The 27,993-nt window shown below is 39.0% G+C and overlaps 1 protein-coding gene across 2 annotated transcripts in view; it reads right to left on the reverse strand.

Annotated features, from left to right (window-relative positions):
* Positions 1-27,993, reverse strand: part of RRP15 (ribosomal RNA processing 15 homolog) — a 54,516-nt gene that overhangs the window by 15,271 nt on the left and 11,252 nt on the right. For both annotated transcript variants that reach the window (XM_086342769.1, XM_086342768.1), the window contains exons 2-4: positions 25,851-26,125; positions 23,303-23,397; positions 20,764-20,965 (exon numbers count right to left, since the gene is read on the reverse strand). In XM_086342769.1, the coding sequence (XP_086198895.1) occupies positions 20,764-20,965; positions 23,303-23,397; positions 25,851-26,125 (572 nt within the window). The remainder of the gene's footprint in view (positions 1-20,763; positions 20,966-23,302; positions 23,398-25,850; positions 26,126-27,993) is intronic.

Here is a 27,993-nt window from a genome sequence, read left to right on the forward strand (position 1 = left end):
CTCCCTGGTAAAAAAAATCTTTTAAGTAACACATTTCAACCACAGCTTGAAGTGAGGAGTAAGAAAAAGTGGACACATTTCTAGGTCCTCAAATCTAGCTTTATTATTTTGTTAAGAATTACGCGTTAGTAAACCAGATACACCTAAAACGAGAGGTGTCGTTGCTTTGTTGTTTAAGTCGTGTCTGACTCTTTGCAACCCCGAGGACTGCAGCCCACCAGGCTCCTCTGTCCATGGGATCTCTCAGTCAGTACTGGAGTGGGTTGCCATTGCCTTCTCCAGGTGATCTTCCAGACCCAGGGAACGAACCCGTGTCCCCTGCACTGCCAGGTGGGTTCTTTACCACTGAGCCTCCAGGGAAGTGCAAAATGAGAGACAATTTTGCAAACACAATTTTTATTCAATTATTGGATAATTTTTGGACTACCTTGTAATTCAGCAGAAGTAACAACAGTTTCCCTTCAAAATAGCTTTCAACTTTAGATTCATCTTTGACTATTCGTTAGGAAAAAAATAAGAACTGAATATAAGAAACTCATTCTAATAATGACATGCAGTTGCAAACGTTTATATAGCGCTAACCAGATACTAAGCATTGTTCTAATTCTAAGCACTTTACAAATACTAATTCACTTGACCCTCACAGTTATCTCTGTGAGGTGATGATAACCCCTAGAATGACTGTCTCAAACAGAGGAAAAAACCCGAGGTTTGGTGAGGCTAAGCAACCTCTCTTCACTAAGTGGAAGACCAAGTATTTGGAAGCCGTTGGTCTGGCTCTGGAGTCTGGCGTCTCTGCCACTATGTATAATACACCATCCGTCTCCATACACATACTCAACTGCCGACAACACAGAAACGATGAGTTTTAGCGAGATACAATAAAATATTCTTTTGATTTTTAAAAATGCACCATAAGTGCAAACACATGCTACAAGACATACCTTATGCAGGACATTTAAATAAAAAAAAAAGCCTCAATCTCCTTGATGAAAATTTTATGTAGGCAGCCACTTCAGCAACTTCAAATAAAACATTTTTTCAAAGAGGGCCAGAATATGTATGGCACCATTATTAATTTTTATTTTAACAGTAACTAAAGATTTCCACAGCAGCTCCATAATTATATTCTTCACTTATACCCGTATTTTCCCCACGTCAATGCTCCACGTTACCACACTGCCAAACCTAAGTTCACTGTGATTACAACTGCTGTTCACATTAGAAACCGGCCTACATCAAATTTTCTTTTTCCTACATCAAAATTAAACAGCATATTTTAAAAGAAGTGAGTACAAAGAGAAACTGGCTTTCAAGTGTTCCCATCAACAGCAGTGTGCACAATCACGTGCATTCTCATTTCAAACTCCAAGTCCCTCTTTTGTCTAAGCTCCAATCTATTTAGGCATTTTCAGTAAACAAACATTAAGCTGAATTATTTACAAAGTTAGCATTCCACACATTCCTGTTAGAGCAGCTTTTATGTGAGAGTAAAATACTGTTGCCTTGCAATGTAGGGGCAACTTAAGGACAGCATCTTTCTCTACTTCCCCACCCCCAACTCCTTTTCAAACCTGAGGCCTGAAAACTGCTGGGGGACCACTGGGGGACGTGTGTGAGGAGTCCTTCCGTTCCACTCCCAAGGCGTTCTCCTTTGGGAGTAGGCATTCAAGAGGTCTAGGAACCAGCATGAATGCACGATTAAAAGTACACAGCAATTAAGAGTCTAGGTCTAAGTTACCAAGACACCAAAGAAGCAGGTATTGCAAAAGTACTCCCACCACTAAATATCTAGCTGTGAAGAAGTTACATGGCTGCCATTTACGAGAAACAGAGTTCCCTAACTTATCTCTGTGTTTGACACATATCTGTGTTTGTGCTCCTATCACAAAATCAGAAAAAAAGTAAATACCTTATCTCTTCTAGTAACTTCTGCCCTTGATTTTGATGGAAATTTGCCGCCCTGCAATCACTAGGGAAGCTACTTTCTAACAGAAACTAGCTGGCACTTACTACAAGATTATCATTGTAGTTTCATTATCACAAAAGCCAAAATGGACATACTGGCAATTTCAAATAGATGAAAACCTTGCAGAAAGTCTGTAACTCAAGAGTGCTAAGTAACAGTTAGTCAATGATCTCCTAACAGCAGCCAATATATTCTCCTCAAGAGACTTACAGATTTAAATTGCATCACGCTTGCTTCAATGCCACCTTTAAGGAAACAGGCACTTAAATGCCAAGAAATCTGACTGAATTTCAGTCAACTTTTCAAGAAAGGAGCAAAAGGAAAAATCACAACTTTAAAGGTATGGAAAAACATGAGCAACTCTAATTACCAAAATCTTGGGTTACTCAACATACTGGGAAAACAGATCACTCTAGACGGGTACGTGTTCTGAAATGAGGATAAGAAGGTACTATTTCCTTAAGGCGTAAAACAAATCTTTCTTACACAAAATGTAAGTTTTTGTTGCTTCCTTAAACAGACTGTCCTAAATACAATTTAATCTTTGTTTAAAAAAAAATTCACTCAAAGTTAACATCAAGGAAGCAGCCAGTGTGCCCTGCCGTATGTTGGTATGTGGCTGGTACAGGGCTTCATTTATTTGGTCCAATAGAGGGATTTATAGATTCTAGATTAAAGAATTCCCTCCAAATAGGTGACAACTACTTATTTGAACCTAAAAGTGTTAACATTTCTAAAATATACTACTGACATTCCCCGACTGTGTAAACTGGCTAATTGTTCTCCGGGTGCCTGGGACCCTACAGAGACAGAAAAATTGGCCCACACACACACATGCACACATACCACCCACACACACCCACACACACACACACACACACACACACACACACACTTGGCTATCCAGGCTGCCTGCTTCTTTGTGTCATGTTTCCTGCACTAACCCAGGGCCTCTCCCCACAGTTGATGTTTTTAACCTGATCATTGCTTCTTGTCATCCATGTCATTTCTAATTACAACCTGGAGCAGGCACTGCCTCCATAAGTCTTGACCTCTCAGACACATTCCACTTTTTACAGTCTCCATTTGGTGAAAGCTCTCACCATCTGAATCTCCCAAGCTGTCACCCTCACAGTCCCTCCCCCTCCTTCATCCTTCTAAATCCTGTCAGTCCCAGACTCACTCAACCTCCGAACTGCCTTTCAAGCCTGCTTCCTCTTTTCTATTCACCCCCGACCCACCCCATCTTATACAACCTTAGTTCTCCCCTCTTCTCTGATTACTGCAAGAGCCTCCCACTTATTGGTCTTCTAATACAGGTTTTACATCCTACAGCCTTCCTTTCCTTAAAAATAATCAACAATGATCACATCACTTACTTGATGAAAAATTACAACTGGCACCCAAATGCCAAAAGGATAAAGTCCAGATTCCTTAACTAAAGGCACAAGACTAAAAAATCTGGTCCCAACTTCCCCAGAATCCCCTTTTCCAGCTCCCCATTGCAAAGAATCGGACACAACTGAGCGACTTTCACTTTCAACTATCAGTAAACACCCTATATCCCAACCTCTATGGAGGAAGAAAAGAGGAAAAAAAAATTATAAAGAATGTGAAAAACTGGAAAACTGTTAGGCTTTTCCGCCTTCGAGTAGTACAGTGATTGGCGATTCATTTTTCCCTAACCAATGAAGTAAAAACTAGATGCACTAGCTCCTTTTCCTTGAATTAATAGTAGGGAAAACGTCTACTGATTATGGCATCATTCTCTGATGCTTACTTCTAAGTGTTTTCAAAGACTGTCTCAATATAGGCTGGTTTCAGCAACACTGAAAACTTGGTCTTTGTGACCGTAACTTTTCCAACATTTAAGACTCTAATCTCATAAGCAAGTATCTGTACTACCTAGAACACATACTACATCAATTTTCCAAATGGTTTCTCTTCTTGTTTCTATATGAACTATTTGGTGGACTGATTCATTCAAAGAAGCAAACCTCCATCTACTGAATTTGATATTCAATACTTTATCCAAAATTTCTATTTTTTCAGGTAAGAATCACTCCTTTCTTAGGCTTTCTCACTTTCACTAATGATGCTCCTTTTCATAGCCCCATCTCACAAAAAATTAATAAAGAATAAAAATAAAGTAAGTCTGCCGTATTTAATAAGATTTGCTGTATCACAATGTGATAGGGAATAGAGAAAACAAGGGGCATTACTGAGAAGTGAATACTGTGTAGCAAACTCACCAGTAAGTGATATATTTCTGCACATAAGCTTTACAATATTAGGAACTTTTAATACATCCTCTGTACAAAGGACCTGGCTTAACATGATGAAAGAGATACAAAATTATTAAGAAAACAAAAATAAGCCATACATATTTAACTGAAGAAACAGCTCATTTTTAAGAGATGAAAAATACTCAGAATAATAACTGCCCCAAGCACAAATGAAGGCTTTTTTGATTTATAAACATTAACTGTTATCTCTTCTGAAATGAGCCCATCAAGTACCTTTTTGCTTTACTTCGCAGTACCCCAGCTTACCTCCAAGGAGTATAGTAATTAATTACTCACATGTAATTTAATATATCTGTGTGACATGTTTTAAAATACTTAAAAACCATTTCAAAATCTCTTTCCCTAAAAATGATCTTGGAAGAGCAGTTATACCTCTTCTGCCCTAAGGAAGGCTTTCTAACACGAGTTCCCAAGTACTCTTCTGCAGAATAATGACTACACGTGAAATAATTGGGGCGGGGGCAGGGGTGACTCTAAGAGCAATAATATTATCCAACTCAGCAGGATCAGAGGATGAAAAATGTCCTGATGAACAGCTAATGATATCAATGGCAGTCTTTAGAATGTATCAAAAAGTACTCCAATCTATGTACCAAAAGCCTTAAAGAAGATCATGGTTTTAAATGAAATAAGCAGAGTTTAAATAGCTAGGCTGTAGCTCACAAAAACAGTAAATATGAAAACATGAGATAAGTCAACTGTAGATGTATATAGTGCATAAACAGACTTATAAATCAGTATGTGACTTATAAAGAAATGAATTAGTAATTCTATTTTTCAGACTAGATAACAAAAATGATCGGACTAGTCAAAATTTTTAAAACACATACACTCTTTCCTTCTTTATTTTCTAAGAAATAATGCTAAACACACATGTGCCAGAGCATGAATCTAAATATCTAAAGATTTTCAAAACAACAGAGATAATCACAAAGATTGTTTCCAAAGAAGAAAAAAACCCAGAGAAAGGAGGTATATACACCTGCTTTCTGTGGGCATCCCTTCTTTATATGGCTAAAATTTTAGGAAGTATTTTTTTTAATTAATTCACTTCACTTAAAATGTCCATTATCAAAATTTCAAGGTTTACTATTTGTGAAATACCTTATAATCAACTTAAGACTACCAACAATTCTATTAATATGGTAAGATCAACCTTTTTGCTGTCAAGATAAAAAGGAAGTCTTCCAATTAAACATCAGCCATGCATTTTATCTCCAATTTTTATGGAGAACTTTAATTAAAATAAAGGTATAAAGTTATAAACATACAAGGAAACAACACAGAAGAGAAAATAAGAGTAAACACAATAAGCCAATTAATTTGGAGGGGGAATGAAAACTAGATAGAGTAGCAGCAACCAATTAACAGAAAAATAAATTGACATTTAAGTGAAAACCAGTGGATCCATGCTCAGAAACTGGAAGAAACGGGCAGAGGTGGGGAGCAAAGCATGTGATAAAAACAGAAGACTGGCTGACAGTCCGTGTAAGAAGCAGCTATTAAACCTCTAGGTCCCCTCTCCAGCCTATGGAGGCAGTGACTGACTCTAACATAGACAGTAGGTTACTCCCTGAAGATAGTTAAATCAGAGAGGTCTTGGACTCCAGAACATTGGTTAACACAAACAGCTTATACTGAATAAAGTCTTCATACTGAATGCTGGAGCCCCAAAGACTATTCCTATATCCTGTTCCAAGAATACTGGCAGTAGTAAGTTCTTAACCCATACATAGGCAGCAGATTGCTAAGAGTCTTCTCTAGAAAAGATAAGTTCCCAGAAGAAAGTCTTACAGAAAACTGATATTTGGACATTCCCCAATGAAAGAACCAACGCTCTTAACTCTTCCACAGCTGAGCTCACCAACCAGTAAACTCTGGGCTCATCCGGGAATGTGCAATCCATCCTCTTTACTCTTAAATACGAATGGACAGTGAGGATCACCATGTACTAAGGAAGGCCTCCAACTGCTGAATGAGGCCAAGACAAACAGCATGAATGAACTCAAAAGAGATTAAAACAAGGCAGAGAAAAAGAAAAATTTAAGATGGCTATAATTAATTCCTCACAGAGAACAGACAGTGCATTTGTGAAATAACAGGGTCCCAAGAACAAAAACAAAACAACAAAAAAAGAGTTCTTCAAAAATAAAAAATATGAAGTCATATATTTTTAAAATTCAACGTAAGGGCTAGAAATCAAAGAACTTCCCCAGAAGGTGTCAGAGAGAGAATTAGAGGGGAAAACGTGAGAATAAGAGGATCAATCCAGAAGACCTAACAACCAATTAGCAGAAGCTCCAGAAAGGGAACACAGAAAAAAAGGGACAAAAATAATCAAAGATATTAATTCAAACAAACCAAACAATGTGTAGAGAAGGGAGGAACGTGAATTTCTCACTGGGTAGACAAAGTCGCCACGGTGCAGCACAAGGAGTGAGCAAGCTGCACAGGGCACTTCACTGCCAAGCTGTGGACCAGCAGAGATAAAGAGACGACTCGAAAGGTTTCAAGGAGTACAGAACCAGAAACCAGAGCAGCACCAGACCGCTAACCAGCAAAAAAAAAAAAAAAAACAAGAAAATGAAACAGTAACTTCAAAGTTCTGAGGGAAAATTTTTTCTAACACACACATCTATATGGTATTAGTTTCCCATGGCTGCTATATGATTACCACCAACTGGGTGGCTTCAAACAACAGCAATATATCCTCCCACAGTTCAGAATCTGGCCAGGCCTCCCTTCCTGGGGACTGTGGGCACCCTTTGGCTCACGGCTATCATTCCAGCCTCTGCCTTGGCTGTCACCTTACCAGCCTCCTGAGAAACCTGTATGCAAGTCAAGAAGCAACAGTTAGAACCAAACATGGAAAAACGGACTGGTTCAAAACTGGGAAAGGAGTACGGCAAGGCTGTATATAGGCGCCCTGTTTATTTAACTTATATGCAGAGTACATCACGTGAAATGCTGGGCTGAATGAATCACAAGCTGGAATCAAGATTGCTGGGAGAAATATCAACAACCTCAGATATGCAGATGATACCACTCTAATGACAGAAAATAAAGAGGAACTAAACAGCCTCTGGATGAAGGTGAAAGAAGAGAGTGAAAAAGATGGCTTAAAACTCAACATTCAAAAAACAAAGATCGGAGGAGAACAAGATGGTGGAGGAATAGGTGGTCGTGGAGTACACCTCTCTCCACAGAACATCAGAAATACACCTTCAAACACAGAAGTACATGCAGAACACCAGCTGAGAGTAGACAGGAGTACCTGACCAGCGGAAAAGAGTGTATAGAACCACCCAAAACTCGGTAGGATGAAGGAACTAGGGGGCAAAACAGGAGTGTTAGGAGGACTGGACCTGCCCTCAGTTGGGGGAAGAACTGAAGCAGGGGTCCAATCCCCACATCAGGGCAACTGTCTGAGTCAGAGGAGGAACATTTAAGGCTGAGAGTGAAACAGCTGACCTGTGGCAGCCTAAATGGAATGAGAATCAGACAGTCCTTGCCGCAGCCATACGTTACCCAGACAGGGACGCAGGTCCGCTGGAAGGTGCAGCGGCTGGGAGCTGGAGTTTAGGGATTGTGGAGCAACCCCAGGCGAGGGCTGCTGTTGACTGTGGAGAGACTGGATCTGGGGGATGTGAGGGAGGAGATTGTGGTGGGAAAGGCCTGTGGAGAAAGCCAGACAGGCAGCCATGGAAGCCAGGCAATACTGCTGAGTCACGCAAGGGGGTGGAGCCATCACCATAGCCTCTCACCCCACACATGACAGCATCAGCAGCTGAACAACAGAGGCCGGCCCATCAAATGCCTGAGGCACCGAACTACAAAGCAGGACCGCACCCAGGGCGCTCCTTTATGTGACTGACATGCAGATCTACAGAGCAGGACCCTGACCTGCCGAACAACAGGGAAGGACCACTAAGTGCCTGAACGGGTGGAGCTACGGAGAAAGACTGGCCAAAGGGGCCTTCTGATCATTAGCCACAAGAAGCTTGAAAAAAGACCCTGACAGGGCCATAACTCCTGCACCGGAAGCAGTCCATGTGCCTGCACACTTGGCGCCTCCAGGGTCCTCACAAGCCAAGAAACCATGCCACCTTCACACTCAACTCTCACTGGGAGAGAGCTGCTACAGGTGCAAAGTCTTCGTCTATGCGTGCAGTGTCATTTTGGTCATGAACAACTCTTTGCGACCCTGTAGACCCTGGGCTGCCAGGCTTCTCTGTCAGGGAGGGGGTTCTCCAGGCAAGAATACTGGAACTTACTGGCCAATACTGGTCGCCATACCCTTCTAAAGCACTATACTTCCTGCTGCCCTAGTTGCCAACTCCCCTGAGCACCTGGTGCTGCCAGAACTCCTGGGACCCAAGCAGCTGCACCACCTCCACACCTGGCCCTCACAGGGGCAAACCCAAGTCTTCCAGGGCAGCCTCAGGAGCAAACCCCAGTGAACGACCCACATGCAGAGGTGGAAATAAAACCACAGTTGAAACCCAGGGGCAGTGTGACTAAGGAAGAAGACCCAAAACCTTCCCACCAGCTCTACAAGCTGCAGATTAAATCCACACTATCAATTAGGCAGACTCTGTGTCTATGGAATATTCAAAATGACACTGAGAGCTCCCACAAAAGAAAACGCACTGGTTCTGATAGTTGTGGACACTGGAGGAAAGAACACACAGTAGGACCAGATGAGGATCTGAGATGCCCCCACAGCAGGTCCAGAGACCAGCACAGTGTTGGAGGGCATCCCAGGGAGGTAAGGTGGACTGTGACGCCCAGCAAGGGAAAGGACTCTGACAGCAGTGACTCAAGATAAACATTTGTTTTTCTTATGTTTTGACTTATTCTGTATACTCTTTTGGATTTTATCTTTTTTTCCCTCCCTTTCCCCACCCTGCTCTGTTGTAGTTATTGATTTTATTGGCACTATGAAATCTAATTAAGATTTTGAGCTTTTTTTTTTCTCAGTCACATTTTTTGTTGTTGTTATATACCTCTGCCTCTACATTGGGCTCTGGCAGTTCTGTGGAGTTTTTCTTCCTTTTTTTCATTTTTTAATTTTAACTTAAACCTATTATTATTTCTTCTACATCTGTTTCTTTGTTTGCTTTTCCTACTGCTCTTTTCCCCTTGCAATTAATCTTTAATGTATACAAATCTTTTTTATCTACCTCTATTTAACTTTGCATATCTTTCTTTTCTTTCTTTCCTTTCCTCTCAACAGATTTGTTAGTTTTATTTTCCTTGCTTTATTTCCCAGTTGGCATCATGCTTTAGTTTTGTTTTCCAGTCTGTGCGTTAGTTTTGCTCTTAACTAGTAGATATAATTTTTGGTTTCCTTTGTTCATCAGATCAATCTTTTACAGTTTATTTTTTGTTCTTTTTTTTTTTCTTCTTTCTCTTAAACCTATTACTTTTTTCTGCATTTATTCCTTTGTTTGCTTTTCCTACTGTTCTTTTCCCCCAGCAGTTAATCTTTAATGGATATAAAACTTCTTCATCTACCTCTATTTAACTTTGAATATCTATTCTTTCTTTTCTTTCCTTTCCTCTCAACATATTTGTTAGTTTTGTTTTCATTGCTTTATTCCCTACTTGGCACCTTGCTTTAGGTTTTCCAGTTGTGCTTTAATTAGTTTTATTCTTAACTGGTAAATATAATTTTTTATTTACTTTGTTTGCCAGGTCAATCTGTACTTTATTTTTGTTGGACTACTTTGACTTTATGGGTGTGTGTATATTTATATACATGTGTGTATGTGTGTATACTCCATTATTTTAATTATTATTTTCCTGATTTTGTAACTGCCATTTGTCTGGGGTTCATCATGGTTTCTCGTTTCTGGGTATTTGTTTTAATCTCACTTAATGTCATAACAAACCACTTGTGGAATCTTTGTTCCTGATCAGAGATCAAGCGCTGAGCCTTTGGAATGGGAGCACTGATTCCTACACCCTAGTCCCTAGACTACCAGAGAACTAAACGTAGGGAGTATTAAATAGTGAGAACTCACAAAGGAAACCATCTGAATACAAGACTCAGCATCACCCAACCACCAGTAGCACCTTGTGCAGGACGCCTCATCTAAACAACAAACAAAGCAAAAACACAAACCCAATAGTCAGCAGACAGGATTACCACCTCACTCAGCCTTGCCCTCAGAGGAAAAACAAAGAAACAAACAAAAAAGTCAGTGGAAATTTCACCCTATATGAACCTTACACAAACCACTGGTCCAACCTCAGGAGGGCAGAAACCAAAAGGAACAAAGAATTCAACTCTGAAGCCTGTGAAAAGACCTCAAACATAGTAAGCTAAAAAAAAAAATAATAATGAAAAGGCAGAGAAATACTACACAAATGAAGGAACAAACTAGAAACACAGAAGTCCAAATATATGAAGAGGAAATAGGCAAACTACCTAAAAATAATTCAGAATAATGACGGTAAAGATGATCAAAAACCTTGAAAACAAAATGGAGAAAATGCAAGAATCAATTAACAAAGACCTAGAAGAATTAAAGAATAAACAGACAAACAACACAATTACTGGAATTAAAAATACTCTAGAAGGAATCAGTAGCAGAATATCTGAAGCAGAACAAAAAATCAGTGAGATGGAAGATTAAATGGTAGAAATAACTTCTGAAGAGCAGAATAAAGCAAAAAGAATGAAAAGGACTGAAGACAGTCTCAGAGACCTCTGGGATAATATCAAACACACCAACATTCGAATTACAGGGGTCCCAGAAGAAGAGATAAAGAGTATGAGAAAATTTTTGAAAAAATTATAGTTGAAAATTTCCCCAACATGGTAAAGGAAATAGTCAATCAAGTTCAAGAGGTGCAAAGAGTCCCATAGAGGATAAACCCAAGGAGAAACACGCCAAGACACATACTAACCAAACTAACAAAGACTAAACACAAAGAATATTAAAAGCAGCGAGGAAGAAGCAACAAGTAATATACAAGGGAAACCCATATGCTTAACAGCTGATCTTTCAGCAGAAACTCTGCAGGCCAGAAGGGAATGGCAGGATATATTTAAAGTATTGAAAGGGAAAAATTTACAACCAAGATTACGGTATCCAGCAAGGATCTCATTCAAAATGGATCAAAAATAAAAAGCTTTTCAGATGGGCAAAAGTTAAGAGAATTCAGTACCACCAAACCAGCTTTACAACAAATATTAAAGGAACTTACATAGACAAGAAATACAAGAGAAGGAAAAAGATCTGCAAAATCAACCCCAAACAATTAAGAAAATGGCAATAGAAACATATATATCAGTAATTACTTTAAATGTAAATGGATTAAATGCTCCAACCAAAAGACAGACTGGCTAAATGGATACAAAAACAAAACCCATATATATGCTGTCTACAAGAAACCCACTTCAGACCTAAAGACACATACAGACTGAAAGTGAGCGGATGGAAAAATATATTCCATGCAAATGGGAAGCAAAAGAAAGCTGGAGTAGCAATCCTCATATCGGACAAAACAGACCTTAAAGTAAAGAAGATTACAAGAGATAAAGATGGACTCTACTAATGATCAACAGATCAATCCAAGAGGAAGACACAACAATTGTAAATATCTACACACCCAACATAGCACCTCAATACGTAAGACAAACACTAACAGGCATAAAAAGAGAAACGGACAGTAACACAATCATAGTAGGAGACTTTAACACCCCACTTACACCAATGGACAGATCAAAACAGAAAATTAATAAGGAAACACAAGTCTTAAATGATACACTAGATGAAATGGATCTCACTGATATCTTCAGAACATTCCATCCAAATGCAGAAGAATATATGTTTTTCTCAAGTGCACATGGAACATTCTCCAGAATAGACCACATCTTGGGTCACAAATCAAACCTCAGTAATTTTAAGAAAACTGAAATCATATCAAGCATCTTCTCCAACCACAACGCTATGAGACTGGATATCAATTACAAGAAAAAAAACCATAAGAAATATAAACACATAGAGATTAAATAATAAATTTCTAAATAACCAATCGGTTATTGGAGAAATCAAAAAGGAAATCAAAATATTTCTAGAAACAAATGACAATGAAAACACGACAACTCAAAACCTATGGGATGCAACAAAAGCAGCTCTAAGAGGGAATTAAATAGCAATACAAACCAACCTCAAGAAACAAGAAAAACATCAAACAAAGTAACTTTACACATAAAACTGGAAAAAAGAACAACAATGACAAAAAAAAAATTAGAAGGAAAGAAATCATAAAGATTCAAGCAGAAATAAATGAAAAAGAAATGAAAGAAACAATAGTAAAGATTAATAAAACTAAAAGCTGGTTCTTTGAGATAAAAACTGACAAATCTTTAGCCAGACTCATCAAGAAAAAAAGAAGAATCAAATCAACAAAATCAGAAATGAAAAAGGAGGTTACAACAAACAATGCAGGAATACAAAGGATTCTAAGAGACCATTATGTACAACTATACGGCAATAAAATGGATAACCTGGAAGAAATGAATAGATTCTTAGAAAAGTTCATTTTTCCAAGACTGAACCAGGAAGAAATAGAAATTATGAACAACCCAATTACAAGCACTGAAATTAAAGTTGTGATCAAAAACCTGCCAAAAAACAAAAGCCCAGGATTAGACGGCTTCACATGAGATATTCTATCAAACATTTAGAAATGAGCTAATGCCTATCCTCCTAAAACTCTTTCAAAAAGTTGCAGAAGAAGGAACATAGCCAAACTCATTCTATGAGGCCACGGTCACACTGATCCCAAAACCAGACAAAGACAATACAAAAAAACTACGGGCCAATATCACTGATGAACACAGATGCAAAAATCCTCAACAAAATTTTAGCAAACAGAAATCAACGACACATGAAAAAGCTCATACACCATGATCAAGTTGGGTTTATTCCAGGGATGCAAGGATTCTTCAATATATACTAATCAATCAATGCGATATACCATATTAACAAATTAAAGATAAAAATCATATGACAATCAAAGGAGATACAGAAAAAGCCTTTGATGAAATTCAGCATCCATTTATGATTACAACTCTTCAAAAGTGGGCACAGAATGAACCTACCTCAACATAGTAAAGGCCATATATGATAAGCCTACAGCAAACATTACTGTCAACAGTGAAAAACTGAAAACATTCCCCCTAAGATCAGGAACAAGAAAGGGTTCACTACCTTCACCACTATTATTCAACATAGTTCTGGAAGTCCTAGCTACAGCAATCAGAGAAGAAAAAGAAATAAAAGGAATCTAGATTGGAAAAGAAGTAAAGCTTTCACTGTGCACAGTGATGTGCAGTGAGTATGACATGATACTGTACATAGAAAACCCTAAAGATAGTATTAGAAAATTACTAGAGCTAATCAGTGAATTTAGCAAAGTTGCAGGATACAAAATTCACAGAAATCACTTGCATTTGTGTATACTAACTATGAAAAATCAGAAAGAGAAAATAAGGAATCAATCTCATTCACCACTGCAACAAAAAGAATTAATTATCTAGGAATAAACTTATCTAAGGAGACAAAAGAACTGTACACTGAAAATTATAAGACACTGATAAAAGAAATCAAAGATGACATAAACAGATGGAGAGATTATCCATGTTCCTGGGTAGGAAGAATAAATACTGTGAAAATGACTATACTACCAAATGCAATCTACAGATTCAACGTGATCCCTAGCAAATTACCAATGACATTTTTCACAGAACTAGAATAAAAAATTTCACAATTCATATGGAAACACAAAAGACCCTGAATAGCCAAAGCAGTCCTGAGAAAGAAGAATGGAGCTGGAGGAACCAACCTTCCTGACTTCAGATTACACTACAAAGTTACAGTCATCAAGACAGTATGGTACTGGCACAAAAACAGAAATAGAGACCAATGGAACAAGATAGAAAGCCCAGAAATAAACCCATGCACCTATGGGTGCCTTATTTTTGACAAAGGAGACAAGAATGTACAATGGGGCAAAGACAGCCTCTTCAATAAATGGTGCTGGGAAGACTGGACGGCTACATGTAAAAAAATGAAATTAGAACACTTCCTAACACCATACACAAAGATAAACTCAAAATGGATTAAAGACCTAAATGTAAGATCAGAAACTATAAAACTCTTAGAGGAAAACATAGGCAGAACACTCGATGACATAAATCAAAGCAAGATCCTCTATGACCCACCTCCTAGAGTAATGGAAATAAAAACACAAGTAAACAAACAGGACCCGATTAAATTTAAAAGCTTTTGTACAGCAAAGGAAACTATAAGCAAGGTGAAAAGACAACCCTTAGAATGGGAGAAAATAATAGAAAATGAAACAACTGACAAAGGATTAATTTCTAAAATATACAAGCAGCTCATACAACTCAATAGCAGAAAAACAAACACCCAATCAAAAAGTGGGAAAAAGGCTTGAACAGACATTTCTCCAAAGAAGACATACAGATGGCTAACAAACACTTGAAAAGATGCTCAATACCACTCATTATTAGAGAAATGCAAATCAAAACCACAACAAGATATCACCTCACCCCAGTCAGAATGGCCATCATCAAAAAGCCTACAAACAATAAATGCTGAAGAGGGTGTGGAGAAAAGGGACAGCTCTTGCACTGTTGGTGGGAATGTAAATTGATACAGCCACTATGGAAGACAGTATGGAGATTCCTTTAAAAACTAGGACTAAAATCACCATATGACCCAGCAATCCCATACACCCTGAGGAACCATGGTTGAAAAAGACACATGTATCCCATTGTTCATCGCAGCACTATTTACAATAGCTAGAACATGGAAGCAACCTAGATGCCCAATGACAGATGAATAGATAAAGAAGTTTTGATACATATACACAATGGAATATTACTCAGCCATAAAAAGGAACACATTTGCGTCCATTCTGATGAGGTGGATGAACCCAGAACCTATTATATAGAGTGAAGTGAGTCAGAAAGAGAAAGATAAACATCGTATTCTAACATACATATACAGAATCTAGAAAAATGGTACTGAAGGATTTATTTACAGGGCAGCAATGGAGAAACAGATATAGAGGATAGAGTTACAGACATGGGGAGAGGGGAGGAGAGGATGAGATGTATGGGAAGAGTAATAAGGAAACTTACATTACTATGTGTAAAATAGATAGCCAAAGGGAATTTGCTGTATGGCTCAAGAAACTCAAACAGGGGCTCTGTATCAACCTAGAGGGGTAGGATGAGGAGGGAGACAGGAGGGAGGTTCAAAAGGGAGGGGATATATGTATACTTATGGCTGATTCATGTCAAGGTTTGACAGAAAACAACAAAACTCTGTAAAGCAATTATCCTTCAATAAAAAAATAAATTAATTTTAAAAAATAGGAATAAAAAGAAAAAAGAGACAGATGTCTCCTGGCAGAACAGACTGTACATGGAGTGAGGGCCCTCTAGAATTGCCAGAGGGCTGGAGAAGGGGACTCTGGAGTGGTCAATTAAGGGCAAGTCGGGGCACTGGTCCTCTAGGGGAGCCACTACCTGGGCCTGGAGGGGACTAGGAGGCCACCAGTGGAGCTGCTAAATTAAAACATGCACTGTCAGTGCATCAGAAAAATAAGGAATAGTTGCATCTATGTATGGTGGACATGTGATAAACCAAAAATAACACGTCAGCAGTGGGAGGATCTGGGTGGTGTCTTTATGGATATTCACTCTACAATACTTTCAACTCTTACGTATCCTTGAAAAGGCTCATAATTAACCAAACAAAATAACATACTTGTAGCATCTGTCTATAGCTGCTATTACTCTAACTGGCCCTTTAGATGGCTGCAGGGTGACTGGACACTGGAAGGGTGAGTCTGGCCCCTGCACGGGCACATCTGCTGTGGCCATGAAGCTGGAGCTGTGGGAGATCAACTTTCTTACCTATCATCACCACATCTGCCGTCAGCAATGTCCCAAGTAGCAGGAAGATGGCCCCCACCTTGCCCCTCCTTGCTATCTTTCCTGCAATTCTTGCAAGAGTGCTTTAATTTGAAGAAAATTAGTCTGACTCCTTAATTCAAGGAAATCTGAGAATCACGGTTCTTAGCTTCGTAGTGTCTGCAGTTTAGGGATATACAGAAGGAAATTATATGGAGTGAAGTTAAGTGGGACAGAGAAAGACAGTTGTATGATTTCACTTACATGTATAATGTAAAAAAAAAGTCACAAATGAACTTATATACAAAACAGAAATAGAGTCACAGATGTAGAAAACAAAGGTTTTACCTGAGGGGAAAGGGGAAGGAAGGATACACTGGGAGATTAGCACTGACATATACACACTGCTATATATAAAATGGATAACTGATAAGGACCTGCTGTATAGCACAGAAACGTCTACTTGATACTCTGTAATGACCTATAGGGGAAAAGAATCTGACTATACTTCAATAAAAATTTTAAAATATATATACTTTAAAAAAAAAGATTGTGGCATCTGGTCTTATCACTTCATGGCAAACAGATGGGGAAAATATGGAAACATGTCAGATTTCATTTTCGTGGGCTCCAAAACTACTGTGGACAATGACTGCAGCCATGAAATTAAAAAATGCTTGCTCTTTGCAAGAAATGCAACGACAAACCTAGACAGCATATTAAAAAGCAGAAACATCACTTTGCCAACAAAGGTCCATCCAGTCAAAAGCTATGGTTTTTCCAGTAGTCATGCACGGATGTGAGAGTTGGACCATAAAAGAAGGCTGAGCACTGAAGAACTGATGCTTTCGAACCGTGGTGCTGAAGACTCTTGAGAGCCCCCTGGACAGCAAGGTGGTCAAACCAGTCAATCCTAAAGGAAATCAACCCTGAATAGTCATGAGAAGGACTGATGCTCAAGTATACTCCAATACTTTGGCCACCTGATGTGAAGAGCCAACTCATTGGGAAAGACCCTGATGCTGGGAAAGACTGAAAGCAGGAGGAGAAGGAGGTGACAGAGGATGAGATGGTTGGATAGCATCACCAACTCAATGGACATGAGTTTGAGCAAACTCCGGGAGATAGTGAAGGACAGGGAAGCCTGGTGTGCTGCAGTCCATGGCGATGCAGAGTCGGACACAACTGAATGAGTGAACAACCACCATTCAACCCACTGCATGTACCCAATCAATACATCAATTTAAAAAATGAGGATACCTAAACCCTTTCCCAGAAAGCTGCTGGTAAATGTAACTGTCAAAATGAGAGAGAAAGCCAAGAGAAAAGAAGACATTTAGTCCCAGAAACAGAGGTTACTGCACAGGAAAGAGACAAAGGGAATTCCCAGGACAGTGATAAAGCAGAGCTGAAAACAGACAGTGCATACCAGGTAAAAAACAACCAGTCTGGATTGTAGCAGGATGACCATGAAGAAAGTAGTACTGAGAAGGGTTTAAGAATTTTTTTTGCAGAGTGTAGGAAGGCTTTGGTGCATAAACTAAGCAAATGAGAAGAGGCGGCCATTAATTCCAGGAAAACAAAAACTATAAGGAAATAAGTTAAAGAAAGAAAATAATATTACTGAGCATTACTTTGCACAGCAAAGAACAATGTTTACATTGAATATTGATTTAGCCAAAATATGAATATATCATACTAGAAAGACCAAGTATTAGATATATGGGGGTGAAGGAATGTTAAGAGTGCCAATTCTTTATCTTCCATTAAATATAATAATATTGAGAGTGAGATAGTATAAATATTATTTAATATACAGAGGTAAATACTAGTAGAAAGATCTATTACTTTGGGGTGAGGGAATGAAACAAGGAGTAGAGGCAGATGTGGAAGGATACTGGCTATTTTATTTTGTAACTGTGTTCCTATTGCTTTGAAAACAAAATTAAACAAAACTACATGATGCAGGAAAAAAGAAAAGGCTCTGAGAAAAGGATTTGTTCAGGGCCATGACACAGTTAAGAAATATGTCACAATGTCTCAAAGTTTCTAATAGCTTGCAGGAGTATGGAAATTCTTGAAACAGGGTTCTTCAAAAAAAATAATAAGTTTCCAAAGGCATAAGTCTGCCTAAGGAGTCAAAAACAATCAAACCACACACACCACCACCAGCACTCCTGAAGTATGCTGACTAACAGATCCACCCTCTGTTACATTATTATAACTCTACCCAGCTTTGCTTAATGTAACACTGCTGGCTCCTTTTCATTTTTGAACTTTATAACTCACAACCATAAATAACTGGTGTAACCAGGTAAAGGAGTTGAAGATATAATCCAGACTGGGATTATCTGGGAAGATACCTGCCAGTGAATCCAGTCTGTATGTGAATGGACTCTAAAGACTGCACAGTATTAGAAGGATGAGATTAAAAGCCTGTGTTCTGAATACACCCAGAGAGGGACAATGAGCAGCTTCCATAAAAGCTCTTCTGTCAAGCTTGTATGAGGAGAGGAGGAGAGGCTATTAGGGAAATGTGTGGCAGCAAGGGTGCTAGGACAAGGTGAAACAGGAAAGGGAAATCTTACTCTCTACTTAATCAATGTCCTCCTTTATCCAGTTCATTAATGTCTGACTCACTGGCACACCAAATCTATTTCCACTTTGGCCTTCCCTCCTCTTCAGTTGCCTTGAAAGTCCACCTACTTCCACTAGACACAGACTAAACTGCTCTTATGTCCTAAATGAATATTGGCTACTCTGAAATTCTCCCCACAAATACGGACAGCCACTTAATTACAGCTGTTATACTCAGTGTAACTGACAATAACAAACAGTCTAAATGGACCAGTTTAGAATCTCTATGTTGTCATGCTAATCTTATTTACTTATTTTCTTGAGGTCATGTGTCTACCTGAATTGTAAACCTTTAAAAGATACAAGGATAGCACCAGGTACAAATAGGTATTTAATGTTTTCCTATAAATGTATGAGAACAAATATTTTTAAAAGAAAATGTGTCAGGGTAATTAATCACTGGTGTGAGGTAGGTAGCTCTAAAAATAAGTTTTTAAAGCCAAGCCATTTTGGTTAACATCTCAAGCAGTTTTTTGACCTTGTCACAGATTACTACCACACCTGTGATCACTGTAGTAGGAAAAGTCGAAGGTCAAGAGCAAAAAAGCAAATGGTAACAAAGAAAATACAATGATGCCACTGAAAAGAACCCTTCATATATTTTCATAACTCATGAAAAAATTAATCCCAAAGCAAAAACAAATGCTTCTATTAAAAGTTATTTTGAAACCAACAAGGAAAAGGGGAAAAAAAAAACCTTTTTTGATGGAAAACATCAGCTCTTTCTCACCCAATGCTGCTTGATCTTTCTCCAATTCTTACAATAAAACTCTTATCATAAGTGAGGACAGTCTGTTAAGACTTTTTAACTTACAAGTGTAAATGCCCAATCATAGCATTCATGTCTTCATAATTACTTCTGACAAACTTTAAAACGCAGCACTAGTGAGCACACTTACATAAATATGCAAAATGTGAGTCCTTTTGATATTCAGAAGGAATATATATCAAAATACTGATATTTTGATATTCAGATCAAATTCAAACAGCTTAGAAAACTTTTGTCAAAATTAGATAAAATGACAACTTAATCAAGAAACTTGAAGAATACTTCAACTCTAGAAGAGCATGAAACTCCTAAATGCTCTTCTTGCCAGAGTTTCTTTTGTTTTCCCAAAATACAAACAAAAACTTATGACAGAAACTCTAGTTTCCTGATTGAAGTTCTCTTTGTTGGCAACAGAAAGCAAGCCTTAAAATACAACTATGTACTCTGCTTTAATTTAAAAAGTAAATAAGCCCTTTTGAGAGTAAAGCACATTTCAGAACCTTTCACCTGGTATAGTAAAAAGAAAGCTATTGGGATTCATAGGTCAGAGGGCTGGAGAAGAGGAGTTGCATGCCAAAGATCATGAAAAGCATTTACGTTCTTTATCTCCCAACCAGTCGAGTATCATCAAAGCTGCCTCAGCACAAGGATGAGTTTTCATCATACTTCCTAAAGCTCCAATTCTTCATTTTAGAAATTATGCACCATGTCAATTATCACTGTGGGTTAACAGTCTCAATTGAAGATGTATCCCTCACTTGGCCTTCTATTCTACAAAATGCAGGATTTCAAATAGGAGACCTTCCTATCTCTAAAAAATTTACCTAAATCTACCAGTTCCTGAGTTTTAACAGCAAGGCCCTGGCATATGCAACTGGCAACTTCCATATTGAATAAGTCACCATGAAACATAAGAATACAGAGTTAAAGTAGGCTGTGGGCATGTGGAAATCTTAATAACATCTGAAAAGAAAAAATATTAATTCTATAGTATGCTTTTTTTTTTAATTTGGCTGCTTCAGGTCTTGGTTGTGGCACACACGTATAGTATGCTGTTCAACCTCCAAACTCTAAGAGCTGACATATATCTGATGTGCTGAATCCTGTGTAAAAGTCTTACCTGTTTGGCTTTCGAGTTCTTCCCAGCAGAATTTTTCTCACTTGCACTTCCGTCCATCCCTCTCAGAACACTGATGAAGTCCTTCTTGGAAACCGAGGATATCAACTTAGCTCGTTTTCTAATAGAGCCTCCAGCTTCTTTAACCTTTTCATCTACATTCTTTTGATGCTTTTGAACAGCATTAAATAACTGCACCACACCCCTATGGAACACAAATGACCAGAATAATTTCACTAAATAACAATTACACTAGAACACAAGCTCTTGAGGACGGGTGCAATCTATTTTCACTGCTCAGAAACGAGGCAATCATCTAATACGCGCTCAAGTGAAAAGCACAGAATAAATCTGAAAAGTGAACATACATTTCAATGAAACTGAATAGAAGTATCTGAATAGAGAATAAACACATGTGAGTTGATTTGTAGTTTTTCTCAGCTTCACTCTTTCTAAATCAACTTCTGAACAGATACTTCTCAAAATCTAATCATATAATGGCTGAAGACTTTAAGTGTCAATGGGATGAGCACAGGCTTTACAGTTAGCTATCTGATTATCTGACGCTAGAAAGATCTCCTGGATCTTGATTTCACCTGTAAATGGCAAAAATAATACTCAAGAAGCTTAGAAAGTATTCAGCTACCTTTATCTGCAAGTCTTATGATATAAAACTATTTTTTTAAGTCTATTTGAAGTACTTTATTCTGAAGTTAAACTCATTGAAATTCTGAAGATTAAGACTTGTAGTGTCCATTACAGTAGTCACAGGTTACATATAACGAGTGAACACAGGACATACAGCCAGAACAATGTTGCAGTGTGCTCCAAGTTTAAAATACACACTAGACTTTAAAGACAGTATGAGAAAAAGATTTTAAATTTCATTAATACTTGTTTTTTATTACATGTTGAAATAATTTGAATATATTGAGTTAAACAAAATTTATCATTGACTTTAATTTCACTTCTTTGTTTTTACTTTTTTCAAGGAGGCGCTCAGAAAATTTTAAGTTGCATGTGTGGCTCACACTGGATTTCTAGTCGATTTCTACTGGCCAGCACTGCTTTACACCATCGACACCCCTTCCAGCTCTAAGCTTCTATCATCTATTCATGTTCCTGCTATAACCATCATCAGTGCAGACGATCCGCCACAGGTGCTGAGCATCCCTGCACGTTCCTGCTGGGTTCTGAAGAGCACAACGCCTGCTCTTTACCAGGCCGTTTCTCAGGGTTGTGTCTGCAGTACGCAACCTTGAGAGATGAGGTAATGTCTCCCCCCAGACAAAGAGCAGGCTTGTTACCGTTCCCCATAAAAGCAATGGATCCCCAGATGCAGAGTTCCTCTCCTGTAACACAACCCACTGCACGCACAGGCATCTGTCGAGGGCACCTGCGCCACCCCCGGGGACACGGGGAACCGGTGGGAACGTGAAGCTCTGGCTACGGCTTCAGCTGTGAGTAACAGTCCTTTGTCTCTGACCTACAAGCGTCTTGTCTTCTGCCAGAATCCAAGAAACCTTACCAACCTAGCTTATTTGTTTATAAGTTGGGTAAAATTCCATACACTCCACAGCAGGGCTGGGACCAAGGTGCCGAGACGGAGGTGCCCAGGGTATAAAATGTAAGGGGCACTTACTCTCTGGCACCAATCCTGTACTCTTCTCAGCTCTGCGTGGGTATTAATTCATTTAATTCTCAGAGAAATCCTATAGCACAGGTATAACGTTCTCGCTTGTTTCCACAGATAAATAAACTGAGACAGAAGGAAATTAAGTAACTGCCCAGGGACACCCAGCAGCCTGGCCCTGCTCTCACTCCCTCAGCCATCCAGCCTCACTGGCTCACCATCCAACACCCAGATGGATTGCTGTAGGCAGCTAGGAAGTTAAAAGGGATTTCACTGAATGTAACTGTTGTATTCTTTAAATGGTAATCCAACTGCTACCTCCTTCATGGAGCTGTCCTCAACTCCATACACAATCTCCCATTAGATGTTCCCAACATGCAGGACACACCTTTACTCCCAAAGAGACTAGAACCCCCACAGATAAGTGGGCAAGGACCATGCAGTAGCCACCAGATTCTATTCATCTCTGGGCACAGATGGCATCAGCTAAATGTTGGTGCCAATATTAAAAAAAAAATGCTGAGTGGAAGGACAGCACGAAGCTGCTATAATGTGTAATTTGTTAGGTCATAAGTATAGTGCAAGATAACAAAAATGATCACCTCGTGCCATAAATTTAGATAAGCATCCTAAGAGAAACACAGGCAGAGGTCTGATTATAATGTTCTCGTGACCATAAAACACAAGATGATCCGAAACAGGTTCATACCACATACACACTTAGCCCATTAGACTCTTGCCTCACGAGACCTCCAAAATCTGTGGCTGAATCCAGTATCAGGTAGGCAGGCTGAGATATAAATCACTTGGCTCTGACCAGGCAGAGCTTAAGAACCAAACCTCGTCAGAAATGGATCACTACAAAGCTTTAGTGCACTTAGTTTTTAAAGGGCAACAACACTGTCTTACCTCGTAGCAATTCTCTGAAGATTTCTCTCCGTTTCTTTGTCTTTGACATCTGGCTTTACTCTGCACATCATTTCCCATTCCCGCTTCTTATCAAGCTGTGTTATAAATAGTGTTATGTGAAAGAATATTAGGCATTTTTGAAAGTGCAGCACACTTTGATATGATACTCTGTGAAAGGACAAAGGTAATAAATCATTCGAGCTTTAGTTTGTCGTAGGGCCTTTCAGAAACCCACCCTTTCGGGGGTCCGGCTCCGGGAGCCTGCGGTTAGTGCTCAGCGTGTCATGCGAGAGGCACCAAGTAAGCAGCCGGCAGGCTCTCCGACAGCAGGGGCCTGGAGCACTGCCAGCGTGCGGAGCCAGGAGGGCCAGGCTGGGGGTGAGGGAGCCCCGTGCCCAACCTGCCATCGCCAGAAGCCTCAGAGGGCAGCATCAGCAAGACGCCAAACCACCCTCTTCCGTAACCATGAGTTTAAGCACCGCTTCTCTTTATTTTTAGAACCTGACTTCCCCAGCGGCCGGAATTATTAAGAACTTGTATCAGCTTTTAAAAGAACAGCATGGTGTCCTACTAGCACTGTAACAGATAGAGACTATTTAAACAGTGACTGTTCTTCTTTCCTCTTATGGCACATCTGACCACTGTCCTTGCCGTATATGGCTTATCAGTCACAAACTACAGCAAGCTGACTCTCTGCGATAATGCAGACATAGAAACGGATTAGGAAATAAGAATATCCCACAGACAACATCGTCTCATTCAAAACTGTTCTCAGGGGACTTCGTGACCTCAGGTCCTTGATTCGATACACTTGCTTCTCCAGGTCCCCTGCTCAGGTCAACATATCACCAAACATCAAATATACTGAATATGATAAACTAATTATCAAGAAGCTGGTAGTAAGCATCAAAATCAGGAAGAACCAGTGGGGAAAAGTCTCCTTTTATCTTTTCCTTTTCTTCATTCATCTGATCTCTCACTTTGTATTAATGAAAACATCTGTTCACGGTAAAACCAAATCTTTGCTCTTGCTATACTCTGGAGCCTTTTTAAAGAAACAGATTCTTCCCCAAATCAGGTATTTTAACTATAATGAAATTCATTGTCAGATTATACCTGAAATAAAAAACCTTACTTTTAAGTGTAAAACAGTCAATCCTTAATTATCTCTTGTACGGAGGGGATAACAGGCATGCATGATCCCCAGGTATTTTTTAACTCTGAAATGTATTTCTTACCTATAATTAGAAACAGGTAGCCAATATTCTGGAAACCAATAATACTTAACGTTAAGAAACAAACACATTTACGCAGACTCTACCCGGAAGTATATACTGAAGAGCATCTGTGGCTGCTGTGTCGTGTTCCCGGGATCAACACACGTGCTCTCATGCATTATGTGGACAGCATCAGCTCTAGCACTCAAAGCTCTGGTCTAGAGCAGAGTCAGGAATTTCTTTATGTTGGCTTTAAAACATTGTTCTCTTACTGGAACACTGGGACTAGGGGTAATTAAGGATTCTGATATTTTTAAAGCCTCCTCTAGTTTTTGCCAGATTAAAAAAAAAAAAAAGGTTCGAATTTTAAGTTGAAAAGCTATCAGTAAGACTCAGAGACAAAGTTGATCTTAAATAAAGTACAATGAGAATACTGAATTAGTAATAGAGTACGTTCTGTTTTGAAGGGCAGCACTTGAAAAGTTCCATCTTTATACAGCCTCCAACAGAGGGCACCCAGTATTAGGAACAAAGGAAACATTCATCTTGAAACAAGATAAGGGGATGGTGAACTTAAAAGGAAACAAATGCCAATTGAAACTTAAGTTTTCTCTCCTTTTTACATATAAAGTATCTCTTGGAAATGAGCACTTCTATATTGTCAGTATGACCATAGAAAGTTATTTTTCTTTCATTAAAAAATAATATCTATTTCAGCAGCCAAATAGTTTAGACATATTCTTGTTCTACTGTTCATTTATCTTTGCGATACACAACAGCAAACTTAAAGTCCAACTTCTGGCCTTTCATTAGCAGACAGCACCAATCTAGCTTCTTCCATCAGCGGTTTAACAAAAGATAGAATGAACTCAAGTTTACCCATCAGTAAAATAGTTTGTTTTCAGAACTGCAACCAACCCTGTCAATGACATCATCACAGGTTTATATCATAAAATAGCCTTTAAGCTAAAAGTAACTAACATGATTCTATTAGTTCAGAGTTAACTTTATTAATAAAGTTAGCATCTGAACAGGTAAGTTGAATAAGATATTCAAACCCAGGAGTCACTGGCACAGGTATAAGTACTTGACTTTTAAAAGGATACATTTCCTTGGAGTTCACATTTTTATTATTTTGCTTAGATGAATAAAAAACATGCTCAAGAGAATGATTCAGACTAGGTTTCTGAACACAACCTTGCTTATCCACTCACAGATAAAACACAAGTTACGCACTGGAATGCTAACTGGACAAACACTGAACGAAGCAATGTGGTGCCAACGAGAACTAGCCTTGACACCCAAGGTCCAGAACAAGTGGCAGGACACACCTGTTTTCTTTTCTCTAGTCTCTCTTGCTTTAGCTTCTCCTTTTCCTTCTCCAGCTCTTTGTTTCTGACCAGGATGGTGGGTTTGCTTTCAGGAATCTTCTTGCTCAGGATCCTAGCCATGGCATCTGCCCAGCCCGCGTTAGCCCCCGCAGTAGCTTCTGCAGCACTGTCGTTGTCATCCTCGCGGGGCTCAGCTTCATCTTCGTTGTCAGCTTCTACTGCTTCATCACCAGAGGAAAAGTGATCTTTTTCCAATCCACAGCTTCCTAGAGAACCTAAAGTAGAAACAAACTAAACTTTAATATTGGAGGCAGAGTTTGGCAAGGCCATTGGTGAGACCCCCCAGGGGCCTTCCTAAGGCTAATGGCTCTCCATCTGTCTCCATTCTCATTTCCGAGTCCCACAGCTGCCCTAATAGTGGAGAATGGCAGGACCCTCCATCCTACCATCGCCCACCCGCAAAGACCTGGCCCGGCCATGTGGACAGGGGAGGCCGCCACAGCGTCAGCGCCCAGGGCCCAGCGAGTGGAAGTCAGCCCACCAGCCTCAGGGCATCCTGTGGTCAGTGGTGACAGATGCTGCCATGGGGCTGCTGCAGGGTGTGCTCAAACCCACAGGCTTTTAATTGTGTTATTAAACTACTTGAAGAGACTAACAAATATTATTTTAAAAACAAGTAACAACAAAAAACTAATCTGTCAAGAAAATGGAATAGTGTTTCCACGGCACAGAGAAGTCAGAGTAAGTTCTCTGAGGGCTTTGGCCCAGATGTTTAAAATCCTGAATCCTGGTACGGGAAAATCTAAAGATTTGTTTCCTTTTATAGAATCTGCCTATAACATTAATAAACTGGGTGTTGCAACATTTTTGAAAAAATAATCTAATGAAGTGATATGTGCCCAAAATTTGACTGCACTGCTGGATGGCCGCATGAAAATATCAAGTTTTGAATGAAGGATACAGATTTGTACACTATAGAGTTGTATCATGCAGAACCACTGAGAACCACCCCAAGCATACACATGGAACTATGTCATCTGTAAGATTCAAACGGCTGAGATCAGAGGAGTGGCCAAAACATGATCCAGTTGGTGGCCTCGCTTGAAAACCAACTTGCCGAGAACCCCTAGGTACTTTAAGTTTTGCAGTCTGTCTCAAATTCTGAAACTCATTGTAGTTTAACAACAAGAGCACAAAGTGCCAGCGAAATCTGTGTGCAACTATATGATCCAGAGCCTTCTGAAGAGCTTCTGCTTTGCTCTTCAAAAACCTGTGGAGCTAAATTAGGAAATACTTCAAAAGTAGTTTTATATTAGCTCATGGCTACAATCAAAGGGAATGGAACTGACTGTACAGTCAGCTCTTCCACTCTGAGTGATCCTCCCTAACCTCTTGACTTGAAGTCATGAATTAAGACAGAACTGCTGAAAAGACTTGACTTAGCTAGTCATCACTACACTTGCTTTTTGGTATTACGTTTGCCGAACATCTTGTTTTTTTGCTTGCTGAGAACTCATGAAACAAAAGGATGGAAAACTAAGTATTTAATACATTTCAAACAAAAATTTGCAGGATATTAGAAAATGGCAAATAAAAATATACTAAAAAAATCAGTTTATATATATATAAAATGAGTCTCAAGCATAGGAGTAAAAATGAAGTATCTTCAAAAAGTAACAGAACAATACATTTAAACACAGACAGCAAAATAATACTTTACAAAAGCATGATCTTACATAAAGTATGTTAATGGTATCAAAAAAATTAAAGGACATGATAAAGAAGCAAGAATCATTAATAATTCTACTGCCCTAATGTGTTGTGTATTTCTTAATAAAGGAAAAAAAATTTGAAAGAGAACTTAATTTGACACATAATTTGAAGCCTCTACTGTATCCTGTATGCCTGGCAAATTTACGAAATCTGAGAACGTGACAAGGATGTGACATGCAGATTTGGGTGACATAAAAATGCTCACTGCCTGCAATGGAAGAAAAAGTATACAAATTTCGCCAAAAGCTGAAAGCACTACCATTCAATGAAAATCTGCGTGTCTACTATACACCAGATTCCAGAGCCCAGAAGTATCTCCTAGGACCAGTGTTCCCTGGAAAGTACATTGAGAAACAGAGTTTGGAGAACG

The sequence above is a fragment of the Bos grunniens genome, chromosome 16 (assembly GCF_055505025.1).
Source record: "Bos grunniens cultivar Pamir isolate PY7600 chromosome 16, Bosgru_T2T1.0, whole genome shotgun sequence".
Lineage (NCBI taxonomy): Eukaryota > Metazoa > Chordata > Mammalia > Artiodactyla > Bovidae > Bos > Bos grunniens.